We start from the raw sequence: 13587 nt of genomic DNA, 5'->3' as shown, positions 1-13587 counted from the left end.
AAGACGATGAGTAGAAATCAAGAGAGAAGAAAGAAAACATTCATTAACAATCCCTTTACCCAAATTCAATTTTATTTGTTTATTGTCCATGCAATTTTGTATAATAGAATTATAAGAGACATTATTTCCAATGGGAGTGCATATTTCCTCACATTGAAACTAGATTTTTCCATTTAAGTCCTGTCATTTTTCCAGGCCCATTATGTGCCATTCCATCCACGTCACGGCAGTGGGAGCTGTGTACACGGGAGAGATTCATCCCCCATGGGCCGGGAGGGAGGGTGGGAGAAAAATTCTGTTGAGGAAGTGAAGTAGGAATGGGATTAGAGGTTAGAACCTGCCTCTCTGGGGCAGCCAAAAATGTCACTGTGAAGTCTGAGCATGAATATGATGGGTGTGGGTGATTCGCAAAAGAAAACTGAAACAATAAGGAAATGGCGTTGATGGGGGTTCATACTTGGACGTTTAGAGTCCCATTTTAAGGACAAGCTCCATTTGGCTTTTATTTGGAAATCTCGAGACTCCAACCAATGTAAAGACAGTGCTATGTGTTTAGTGTCTGCATGCATTTGCGAGGGAACATGGTTTCACAGGATTTCTACAACAGAAGTGAGGGAAAGTATTCAGGAATACAGCCTTAGTTATTACAGAAAGGAAAAAGGTCAGTTTTTCTCTCCTGGTTATTGTGTCTTAAATATTGCTCATCAAATACTCTCTCAGTGGATGAAATGAAAGGAGGCTCTTTAGGTTTCAGACTGTTCCTCTTTGTCCCTGTTAATTCCAATTTCCCAAAGCTGTGCCCTTGGGCGTTGGGCTATAATAACTTTGCAGGTACGCTGTGAGTCTATCGATCCTTTAATATGGTTTCTGAATTTAATTCTTGTTCAGAGCAGGCTCTGTGCCAACTTCTACTCAGGGCTACCTGACTGCTCTGCACAATCAGGTGTATATACAGCCCACACCAAGAGAAAATGACTTTATAAGCATTGGATGGCCGTATCCTGATCACTTTTCAAGATCATCTGTGTAACTTGTAATCTTGAATATTATTTTTCCTGTGTTCAGCCTTGAATTTGATTCTGGAGGAAAGGGGGTTTGCTGAACAAGAATATGAAAGATACCAGGGCAGTTAAATTTTATTAATCTTGGGGGCCTCTAGCATAAATGTTAACTCAAAATTGTTAGGCAGTAAATTTGCTGGAAGATGAAGATGAGGACTATAGTATGAAGTAATAAGAAGAACACTATTTTTAAAGTTAGGTGATTTAATTTGCTCTTTTGCCACTTATAAGTGCTTATAAGTCATTTGTAAAATGACTCCTTCATTTATAAAACAAGGCACTGTACTATGTCTCCTTTACCATCCAGTGACAGACTGCATGTGAAAGCACTCTGTAAACTGTAACATTATGTCTTTGTGGTCAACATGTTTGAAAATGTGTTAGTTTGCATTTAAACACATTTCTGTTGAATTTATATGCGGATCCATCATTTCCACATTTAAACTTAAGCTACAGAAACCTTAGTTTAATCCTCTTCATCTTTCAGTCTAATTAGGGGCCTAAAATGTTTACTTTATTTGGAATTTGTCACCTCTCGGTCTAAAGAATGAAGATTCAGTGTTCCTAAAAACTAAGGTTCCAAGACATTACAAAAGTGAATTTAATTGTACATCTTCAGAAAGCCAAATATAGGGAATGGCTGTTGTTTTGGACGGTGGAGACTATAGAACATTTGTATCATTGCAGCAATGATAGAATGTTGGATAGTCCTGCTCTAGAAGAAAGGAAACCTAACGTCACATTGTTGAGAGGTATGTGGCACTTAGGTTTCATACAGAATTTTTATACCAATTTTAGGTTTCCAACCTAAAATAGCAAATTTTAATGGCCAGCATCCCCCATCTACCCACCTAACCCTTTCTGCAGTTACATTTACGATGTTTGATGATCTGATATTTTTAAATGTTTGTTTCTCTATGTTGGGTCCCATAGGTCCTGTGTGACAGACATGTGTGAATGTCCAGTCCATAAAAACTGTTACTGCGAATCATTTCTGGCATATACCCGGGCCTGCCAGAGAGAGGGCATCAAAGTCCATTGGGAGCCCCAGCAGAATTGTGCAGGTAAGAAAGTCCTGCTGGATCCATCCATCAGAAGTTTACTGCAGTGTCCCTATGGTAACAGGGGAGACTTGTGCATGTTGATGTGAATGGCAGTGGCCTCCTTTGCCAAAGGAAAATCCCATTGGTGGCCCACCTGGATTGTAACTTGATAAAACACAGGGGCTTCCGCTGGGCAGTGTAGATAGCACTTAAGAGAAATGCTTTGTGACAAGCACATTTAAAAAATATGAGGATTTCCACTATGGCAAAATCTGCTCAACCTCAAGCTACCAGCTGGATGTACTTAGCTCATGGACAGTCATAGCTGTGGCTTAGGTTATATGTGGAGCAAAGGAGGTTCAGGACAATTACAGTGATTTAAGGTCTTCAGGATAAACACGATAAGTTATTTTTTAGAGAATGTTATACAAACCCTAGCAGAATGTTCTTTTCCCTCTGAAAGATAGATTTCTATAATAGTTGTTATTAGCTCTTTGGCCTCAGGCAAGTTAATTAGCTTATTTGATGTCTGTAAAATAGACTCCTTTGTTCATCCAAGAAGTATTATTACAAAGTGGCTAAGTACTGGGCGTTGTGCTGGCCACTGTGGGTACTTTGCTGAGTATAAGAGATGAGGCCCCTGTCATTGAGGTGCCAGCTGTATAGTGGGAGGACCAGACAAAAATAGTAACTCTACAATAAATACTTGCAAATTATGGTAAGTATGAAGAAAGAAAGAACCAGGGTGGGGTGATGGAAAACAATTGGAGAGGGGGTGGGCTGCTACTTAGATGGGGTAGAGAGGGAAGGCTTCTCTGGGGAGGTGATATTTCAGCCTAGCCCTGAAGGATGGAAGGGCCCCAGGGCAAGCATTCTATGCAGAAGAAACATGTTTGACGGCCATAACTTGGAAAAAATTTAGCATGCTCTCAAAGTGGAAGGAAGCCAGTGTTGTTGAGCCTGGTGGACAAGGGGAGATGGGCACAGGATGAGGGTGAGGGAGGATCAGGAGCTGGATGGACATGCAGGGCTTGGCAGATCTGGAAAGAAATCTAGCTTTCATTCCAAGAGAAGTGGGAGCCACTGATGGATTTTAAGCAAGCTTCTTTCTGCTTTTCACAGATGTACAAGTAGATTGGAGGGTGACAAGATTGAAAGCCAGTGACCAGGCAGGAGGCTATAGCAATAGTCTTGGTGAAAGCCTGAAGGTGGCTTGGATTAAGATGGTGGCAGTGCACGTGGGGAAAAGGGGAGAGATTTTGAGATTTGGGAATTTGGAGATTTTACAGCAGTACCTGCTATGGAGAATTACAGGCATTAATGATAGGTATGTGAAGCATTTCAAAGAGTGTCCAACTCATAGATGTTCAGTCAGTGGTAGCTGCTGCTGTTGTATTTAAATTTGAAGGTGAAGTGACTGAATGTTTGTCACCTAGCTGAAGGATTGGCCAACTTTTCCCTTTGAAGGACCAGATATGGTTGGAGTAAAGAGACTGGAGCTTTCAGCAGTATGCACTGGGCCCCATAGCCTCAGCTCAGACCTCAGAAAAGAAGCCAGTTCATGCCATTGTTAGCTCCAGAGTGTCTACATCAGTGGAGGACAGCAGTGCCACCATCTGGTTAAAAGCAGGGTCAAGAAGAATTGCCCTGAAGCTGTGGTAGCAGTGCACAGTTATCTGGTTCACCTAGACCAGTGGGTCATCACCTGTCTGGGCATCGGAATCACCCTGGGAGCTTACAAAATAAACCATGAACCTGTGTTTGGGCCCCACGCCCAGATATCCTACTGCAACTGGGCTTGTGTACTTTTTAAAGCTTTCCAGGCAATTTAAACCTAGAAGAGTTGAAAACACTGAGTTAGTTTATGTGTTTACGTGCGTGGCTTTGGGAGTAGAATGATGGGTATTTGGGGAGTTCTGAAGTTTCTTCAGCAAAGCACCAAAGCCTTTGACCTTCCTCTGACTTCCATTTTGATTTTGCTCTCTCCTCTGCAAACCCAAGTCCAATGTTTACATCAGAATTCACTTTCCACAGCGAGAATACCTCTGTATTAATGTTGCCCTTCTCTGAGAATATTGATTTATAAAAGTAATTCATATTAAAATATGGCTGAGGCTGCTGAAAGTTGAGGCAGGTGGCCAACCTCTGACCTAATACGTCAGTGCTGGGTACAATATGTGATGTTTTTGAGGGATTTTCAGCCTCCTAGCCCACTGTATTTAATTTTGATTCCTCCTTCCTTTGAATCTATTAAAAAATGAATACAAAAAATGGAGTCAAACACCCATGCATCCACCCACCCATGCTGGTCAATGCAGGGCCCCAGCAGAGTCCTATTAATTTCATTAGCTATGGTGGTGCTGTGGTTAGGGTCCTATTGGATACAGGATATATGAATCCTCTCTTCCTGGCCTAGAGCTATATTTAGCACCATTTCAGTGCACACATTGCATTTGAGGACTTCACATTTCATTCACATCAGCATCTGCACTTGAGGGACTGAGTCCCTGGAGCTAAAATTATTTTTCTAATGGAAAAGGAATATGGGTCCTGAAAGGTTCCATTTGCCTCTTAAAATTAGTGGAGCCATTTGGGTAAAGGATAGCTCCATCAGTGTGCAGTTGGAGGGGGACATTTTGCACACATGCGCACACACACACACACACACACTCGCTCACATTAGGGGCTTCCACAGACTGACAGTTGTTACATGGAGAAATAAATTTCCAGAGATATGCAGCATCTCTCAGTGGATTCATTTTAGAGTCATCCAGAATACTGAAGACTATGAGAATATTCTTTACTTATTTTTAGCTTCCATGTCCTTTGACTCATAATAACACTGAAGGCTACAAAGACAGAGGAGAGAAATCTTGCAGAGTAAAAAGCTAGCAAGTTGAACAAATAAGAAGCCAGCCAACCAAGAAACTGAACAAACAAGTGACATTTTAGAGGCTAGCCTAGATTTTAACACTGTCATGACTACTGCCATCATACATGCCCACTCACTGTGACAAGAAGAACTAATGGAACTCTAATTTAGCACGAGAGTTACTAAATAAAATGTAATATGCTGAGGGCTATATTGAAGATATTAAAAATTTAATAAGCATTTATATTACTATTCACGATTTTCTAAGCACTTCCTTTTCCCCAAGGACTATACTAGCATTTTATATTTAATCTTATTTAATGCCCATAATAATCTATACGGTAACATTACACCACCCACATTTTATTGATGAGGACATGGAGGCTTAAAATAGCTAGGTAATTTGCTGAAAGTCAGAGAGCTGGGAAGTGAGGAAGCTGGGAGTTGAACCCAGGTCAGTTTACGTTATCACCCCATCCTTACCCATTATGAGAACACAGAGAAGTAAGATTATTGTAGAAAAAGAATGCAAATACATATTTATTTATATAGTTATATAAGCATCAGCTAATTCATCCAAATATTTATCTAGACCTTTATTAACCTTAGTGACTTTCCAATTTCTGTTGTTTGTTCCCTCTCACTAGTAGTTGTTATTAACACTTGGTACCTTCTGAGTCTGTAAAATTATGATCTTGTCTGCTGTTCATTCCATTGCTGTCCTTAGCAGAGTGTCTGCCATCTGCCTATAGCTGACACTAATTGTCTGAACATTCAGCAATACATTTTATAAAAGGAAAAGGCCCTGGAAACGCAGGTGTTCATTTCTTTCCGCAGCACAATGGATGGTCTGCTGGGTTATGTGAGCAGTTTTCTCCCTCCTTGTTTGGCTCTACAAACCCCAGGTGATTCTAGCTCCTTCCCTGTAGCGACTCTGCCCTAATTATATACACTGAGCCTTTCCTTGGCTGACTGGATGCCTCCTGTAAAAGTTCAAGAGATAAAGTCATCTTCTGTGATTTTTAGCATCCAGCAGGGGGACATAAGGATGGCTGAGTTCCAGAAGGCACAGAGCCATGCTTATTGAATGTGTCGATAAAGCCTGCCCGTGCCTTCAGGTGTTACCTGTAGCTGTTTGAATGCCCCCTTGAGAATAAATGTACTGGAACCCTAACCACTTTGGCAGTTTCCTATTGTTGTTGTTTTTAATCTAACCAAATGACGCTTTTTTACGTGCATGTGTGCAAATCAAATCATATTTATGCTTTTAAAATTATATTTTGCCTTTTATAAGTTTGAAAAAACATTGGGTTCACAGAGGGTAAATGGGGGCTCGAGTCAGTATTAACTTTCTAGGATCATTTAAAAGCTGTGCTCAATTGAAGATAAATCTAACGTCATTCCCCAGCTTAAAACTCTTCCAAGGCTTCCCTTTGCCAAGGCTTCTGGGGTAGTTTGTGCTCTCCGGCCTCTGCCTACTTCTTGGTCTTTATCTCCTATCACTCTCCCTCCTCAAATCCCATTATTCTGCCCATCCACCAAACCAAAGATCTACCCTTCCCTGATTGAGCCACAGCCCTTGCTCTTGTTCCCACCCTGCCTTGGTTCCCGCTGCTCTCTCTGTCTGGGAGGCTTTTCCTGCCATGGTATGCCTGACAAGTTTCTACTCACCTTTTACGACTTAAATGGGATCCCTTCTCTGAAGTCTTCCTCAATCCCTACCCAACTCTCAATGTTGGGTTAATGTCTGTCTCTTTTGTTCTTCCACAGTACTTTGTCCTCACTGTCTAATATGGCACTTCCTACGTTTTATTAAGAATCTGTTTACATATTAGCTTCACCTGTTTGGTTATAAGCCCAGTCAGTCTCCTATACCTGGAGGTCCAAGGTGATATCTGATTCACGTTTGATTCCCCAGGCTTAAGAGAATGCCTGACACATATTGGATACTCAGTAGATGTTTACTGATTTAATGTGAATTAAAATGGAGATGGTATCTATGTGGTGGAGAATACAGAAGGAAAGGTCTTTTTTTCCCCTGGTAGCTCTTCATTTTTGCACAGTCTACTTTCTACCTGTAGGCTGTGAGGGTATTGTATCAGTGCTTGATAGTGGCAAGGTAAGATGTCACAGAAGTTAAATGGTAGAGCTAGAACAAAGAATTGAGGGGTCAGAGAGAGGAGAAGACATGAGAGAGTTCATGGCTATGAGAGAGTCAAGGAAGAAGAAAGAACATGGTGGGAAAGAGAATTCTGCTGAGTTTTTGTACTAGAAGGAATCCTTATAAGATGCAAAGGGGAGCAAAGCCACGAGGGGGTAGGTCAAGTTAAAGAGGCATTCTGGCAACTCTGCAGAGTGGAAAATGAACTCCAGACCAGCCAAATGGAACCCACACTGGGAAATGGAATGGTGGAGATTGAATGTCATTAAGATGAAATCATCATCCAACAGGCATTCATGGGGTTGCTCCTGGGTGCTTGACCATGTGCCAGAACCTTGGGTTATGCAAGATGAGGACCTTGCCCCCAGGAGCCCAGTCCTCAGCAGTTCCCTCCTTCACCTGGGCGTTCTTGTCATAGTGACCCTTAGAACTTTTTAAATCGACAGCTACCCTGGCCCCACTGCAGACTCAGAGCAAAAATCTGTAGGGATGGGGCTGAGAAATAAATATCTTTTAAAAGAGCCTCAAGGGACTCACATGAGCATCTTGGATTAAGAACTATAGCTGTTTGTAATTGGGGGATTAAAGCAAATATACAAATACCTATAACATGAAAAGTGCCCTGGGATGCAGAGGAGGGAAGGGCGTCCTGGGGACAGCAGGACCCTACTTGAAGGAGGTAACACTTGAATTAAGATAGAAAATGATTAGATTGGGCAAAGAATCATAGCTAATGATAGCGGCTTTCAGAGCTCTCTGATTGGAAGTCAGGCTAAAACTGTAGTTATTGAGGGAAGAAAAGAAAATAATTTCAGGGAAAGAGTCTAGGGGATAATTTGAGCATTTGCTGCCAGGAAGTAGGCAAAGAAACTCAAGAGAGAGAGAAGGTGTTCTCAAAGAGCAGAAGAAGCAGGAGAGGTCTGTGTCATTAGATAAAATGGACAAAAAGACCAAATATTTTGCAGAGTGCTCTTGGGAGAACAGGACTTGCCATTATGCCAGAGGATATGGTCATGAGTGAAAACGTTGGAGAAAAGCCAAGTGGTGGGTGAGAAAGATGAGTTGTCAATGTTAATGAATTGCAAAAGGATAGGGTGAACTGACTGTAAGTTTTTCCATGAAGTTTGGAGGTGAAAGGAAGAAGAAAATAAGTCTGATAGTTTAGGGAATCATTTTTGTTAAACAGAGAGTGAAAAGATTAATGTGTAAGAAGGACAAATAATAGGGCAAGTTCCTAGAGGAAATGGGGCAGAAAAAAAAATGGCAAATCCAGGCTCAGTGCAAATGAGGGATATGGGGAGGTGAGTGGAGGGTGCTCCAACAGAGGACCTAAATCCAACACTGGAAGAGGATGAGTGCTCTTGCAGCATGGGGGAAGTGCTCCAGCAGGGTTTAAGGGAGAAGTGGTGGGAAACAGCAGGAGCCTCCATCGTGTGCCTATGTCCACTTTGGAAATATTAGTTGCCCTCTCATTTGCTAAAAAGGAATGCGTCTCTGCAGTGACTAAAGCCTGAATGTGACGGCTGTTTACACGACCAAATCTCAATCCTAATCGCCTGTTAGAATCATCAGTCGCAGGGTGGGGTGGGGGGAGGGGGAGTGGATTTTTGTTTTTTAGTTCCTGCTATCCCGGTCCTGCCTTCAGAGGTTCTAATTTAATTGGACTGGGATGGGGTCCAGGTGATCCTCACTTCCAGCTGTGGCCACCACTGGTCTGCAGAAGCATAACAACACACAGATATAATTATTGTGTGTGAGTCTGATATTCATTAGGTACATACAATGTATAGGGTGTTCTGTTAGTTACTGAGAAGAGAAAAAGAGAAGAACTTTGAAGGGATCAGTGAAAAGTCAAAAGATTATCAGAGAAGTGTAAGTTGAGAGATTTACAGGAAGAGTTATATCAATCCACCCACTCACTCCTCCCTGTATCCATCCAGTATCCCAGTAGTCCTCGAGTGCCCACTACATGTTAAGCACCGTGCCACTGCTGAAAATAAAGAAACATATAAGATTTTCCCTCTAGTAGCCTATATTTTAGTTGATGTTTGTGTGGGTGGAGTGGGGGAGAACGAGAGGGAGGGAGGAGATGAAACTGATGATTACAATTTCATGTTGTAAACACAGGGATGGAGGCTGGCAGCAGGTGGTCTGAGTATACAGTCAAGGGACATCCCATCCACATGGGAGGGGTGGGAGAAACGGTCAGGAATTTAGTTGAAAAAAGTGGAAGGTGGGATGATCGATGGTGACATTTACCCACCTAGATAATGGCACTAGGTCAAGGCACTGGCATTCAGTGCTGACAAGGGAGCCCACGGATGTCATCCATAGAGGACAGCACAGAACACACGGCAGGGTAAAGAAGGGCAGAGGGTGCATCCAGAGGGGCAAATGGAAAATGTCCAAACCCCTCTCTGTTGGGGTTATAACTGTTTCATGACTCCTCCATTTATTGAGCAAATATTTATTGTTGGCTTCCATACCTAAAATGCCCTCTAGGTGCCAGAAAATGGTAGGTGCTAGAGATGTAGTCGTAGACCAGATGAAAACTCTGCCCCTTCGGTGAGTTCACATTCTAGTGTTGCAGACAGAGAGTAAATATGACACAACGTTGGGCAGTGATAGGTGTAAGGAAGAAAAGGGTAGGGAAGGGGTAGTGAGTGTGGAAGTACTATTTTAGATAGGATGTTACCTTTGAGATGACACCTGAAAAAGCTGAGTGAGCCAGGCACGGGAATCGTTAAGGTTACATCTGAGTTTCAATATAATTGACTGGTAATTAGCTGCCGCTAACTCATCGCTCCTCTGTTGGCGTATCAGACAGATGACCCTGTCATTTATCTCTGCCTGAAAAGCATCCTATATGGGGGCTTTGTTCAGAGCAGGTGGTTAGTGATAGTCAATAGTTCAATTAACAATTGGGGCAGGGATAAATAAATATGTCAGAACTTAATATGAATCTATACAAAAAATGTTAATTATAGAGCCAAATACTTTAAAGTTCATTCCATTCAGAAGTTTGTCAAAATTTTATGTTTCAAACAGCTTAGTTTTCTAATAATAAATAAGATCTTGTGAGAGGTAATTGAGCACTCTCTGGACAGGAAATCTTTTTCCTCATTTGTTTTTAACCAGTGTAATGAGTGTTTGAGGAGCTTCATAGAATTTATTTTATGGTTCTTATTAACTTAATGTTAGATAAATGTGGTCAAACACCTACCTTCTGTGGTAATTCTAAATATATAATTTGAAACATTCAAAATCATGCCCACTTGCTTGAAAACCAGGTCTATTTTTTAAGTTTTACCATTGCATAGTTCTTGGCTTATTATTCTGCAAACAGCATGAACAACAACAGAGGCATTTAAGCTGATGATGATCTTCCATTGTTAGTATTTTTGTTTGGAGCAACTTCAGATGAAAGTTGTGATGTGTTACTGGTGTTCTTGGAGAGTCTCTGCTCTAAATTTCTACCTGTGTCGACATTCTTATTCCTGAGAATGAGGGGTGGCCCCTTTGATTGTCACTGGAAGTATTCAGATGGAAAAGTCTATGTGTCACAAAACGTCCAGAATGTTTGCATTATTTTTTCTGACAAACCTATACATGAGTTTTTAGGATCTCTCAGAATATTGTCAAAATCATTTTAGCTCTAAGTCAACGAAGACACTAAATTGGCTACCACGTGGTGGTGTCACCATTTTTATATTCTCTGGCCCAGGTGGCAACTGCCCTCCCTGCATTTGCACATCTGATTTTTCTCTATTTGGAGCTACCCCATTCTCTCTCTAACTTGCCTAAAATTGATTAATTTAATGCATGATCACACCGATTGAAATATGTCACAGATTTCCAGTATCCTTGGTAGTTTTCTCTTCTGTGTGTGTAATTCCATATATTTAAATATTGATGTGGTTGCACAAAATATTCCTATTCATCAGGGCTCAATAGCTGGAAGGACTATTTGCAGCTAATTTTTTATACTATTTGCAATAACTAAATAACCTTAAAGATTTTCTTATAGCCTTATGAATTATAGTTTTTCTTATCTAAGAATGAACAGCTTTGATTCTAATGTTTTTTATTTTGAAGCATACTGGCCCAGCAGGTAGATCTTTGGGTTCTTTTTTTTATAGATGCAGGTGATTCCAGCATGTGTGAGGAATGCTGGGTGTTTGCAATTCCTGGTTAAAAGGCAAATCTGAGCCTGTGCTGTGGAAAGGTCTGTGCAATGACATGAGCCTGCAGGAATAGTATCGGGCTGAGGGCGAAGTAACGGGGCCTTTCTCCACGTCACACCTGTGTCTCCTCCTCTTTTTCAGCTACCCAGTGTAAGCACGGTGCCGTGTATGACACATGTGGCCCAGGATGTGTCAAGACCTGTGACAACTGGAATGAGATTGGTCCATGCAATAAGCCTTGCGTTGCAGGTTGCCACTGTCCGGCAAACTTGGTCCTTCACAAGGGAAGGTGCATCAAGCCAGTCCTTTGTCCTCAGCGGTGACCTTTGTTCTGGTTCTTGAGACTTTGAAACCTGGTGTCCTTGACACTGAAGTGGAAGAGCCAATGAAGGACTACAGTATTTGTGTACCTGATTCTGAAAATACACACACACACACACACACACACACACACAGAGTATATATGTGTATATATATAGATATATAGATATATTCAAAAACATTTCATCATTTATATAAACTATAGGTGGATTATTATATGTATATTTTTTGCTATAAGACATGTATTATTTCTGGGATCCTAATCTATAAGCCATTGGATACATTGTATAAATACACCAGGTGTTTTTAATTTAATAAGGCAGCATGTAGACATAATGGATGGCTTTGATGTCATATACATTTGTCATTTTAAGGAAATTTTCTAAGAGATCTCAATTGCCTGCCTGCATTAATTTTAGCTTTGACTCAGGATTTGTAATTGAATGGGAAATAGGTTCCTCTGGAGAAGGGAAAATTTATCTAGGGGCATCTCATATTTCCAAAGAAAGGAATGTGTACCTGAGGGAGATGGCAGGAGCTTGGTGACCAACCCTAATGGTACATGGAAGGCAAGGGAGAGGCTGTCATACTCTACTGGGTCATGGCCTGATGTTATTCCCAAAACTTATTGGGTAGTTGCCAAGAACTATATATTTGTCACTAGGACATAACCAAAGAATCAAGTGATTTCTTGCCATCTTCACATATTCTCTGAGTCTCCTCATTATATAAGTGTATATGATGGATGTGACCATTTATATGTCATGCATCCAGATTCAAGGGTGTCTGGATGACATGTTAATTTTATTGTGCATGAGAAGATATTTGGAGAAACTGTTGTACAACATATGAAGAAATATCCATTTCTCTGAATCTCAGAGCAATTTCAGATGAGCAAATCCAATGAGTTGATGTAAGTCATCTACATTTTGTGACTATTCCATGTATAAAATGAAAGCTTTTAATTATTCCTAGAGGATTCTTGTCCAAAGCTATTTGGCTACGGTTAATATGTTATAATTATTAGACAGGGAAAAGCCTTTACTGACCAGCTGATTTGACATCAGTCCAACTGAAGAACGGTCCATATACTTGCTGTAATTTACTGATAGGTTACTACTAGTTATCATGTGATTTTCTTGACTTTTGTTTTCGGTTGAATAGGTGAAAATGTCAACAAAACCAAAACCCACTATGTCTGAAAGTGAAATGTTCTGCATTGTAGTAAATAAAGGGCTTAAGATTTAAAACAATACATTTTTTCATTCAAGATGTCCTGTATTATACTTTATAAATTATCAACTGCAGACTAGTGAAACTTTAACGGCTTTATTTACGTATAATTTAAATATCCTACAGTAGTTTATTTTTATAAAGAGTATTATTAACACACAGAAAGCAAACTCCGTATTTTTGACAGTGAGCATGTTGCCATTGCTTGTCAAAGTCATTTGCATTCCTTTTACATATATTCATGACAGCTAAAGTATTAATTTAGATTTTTTTTTTAATTAGAAAATTCCTAGTTGTTTGAGTAAACTGAATAAAGTTCAGAGTGTAGCAGTGACCGGCTGGGGTCCCAGGGCATTTGGTTTCGTCACTGTTGTACTTGGGTCCTAATTGCCCCAGTCTCTGGGGCCCAAGGGTAGCTCGGTCATTGTTTCAGTGCTGCACTCGAAAAGGGGGTTTTGATTTAGGCATCTTGAGTCCAGGTGTGGTTTGTGACCTTGTCTACATTATTTAAGCATTTGGGGCCTCACTTTTGCTTATCTACAACACAAAGAGGCCGTGTTGTGTAATGGACAGGATTGAGCATCAGGAAACCTAGACACACAGCCACTAGTGATCCAGGAGACCTCGGGCAGTAGTCTGAGGCACTCGGGGTGATGTTCACACTCGTAATCTCACTCGTTCCCTGCTCTGCTCTGAAAGGAGGGGTGGCGCA

The 13587-nt window shown here is 41.0% G+C and overlaps 1 protein-coding gene across 1 annotated transcript in view; it reads left to right on the top strand.

Moving 5' to 3' along the window:
- BMPER (BMP binding endothelial regulator) overlaps positions 1 to 12897 on the top strand; it is a 243474-nt gene extending 230577 nt beyond the window's left edge. The window contains exons 14-15 of the mRNA XM_012638762.1: positions 1995 to 2125; positions 11463 to 12897. Coding sequence (XP_012494216.1) covers positions 1995 to 2125; positions 11463 to 11644 — 313 coding nt within the window. The 3' untranslated portion in view covers positions 11645 to 12897. The remainder of the gene's footprint in view (positions 1 to 1994; positions 2126 to 11462) is intronic.
- Positions 12898 to 13587: the final 690 nt, after the last annotated feature.

Source organism: Propithecus coquereli, unplaced genomic scaffold (assembly GCF_000956105.1).
Source record: "Propithecus coquereli isolate 6110/MARCELLA unplaced genomic scaffold, Pcoq_1.0 Scaffold134, whole genome shotgun sequence".
NCBI lineage: Eukaryota > Metazoa > Chordata > Mammalia > Primates > Indriidae > Propithecus > Propithecus coquereli.
This window is presented reverse-complemented; position numbering and strand designations above follow the sequence as displayed.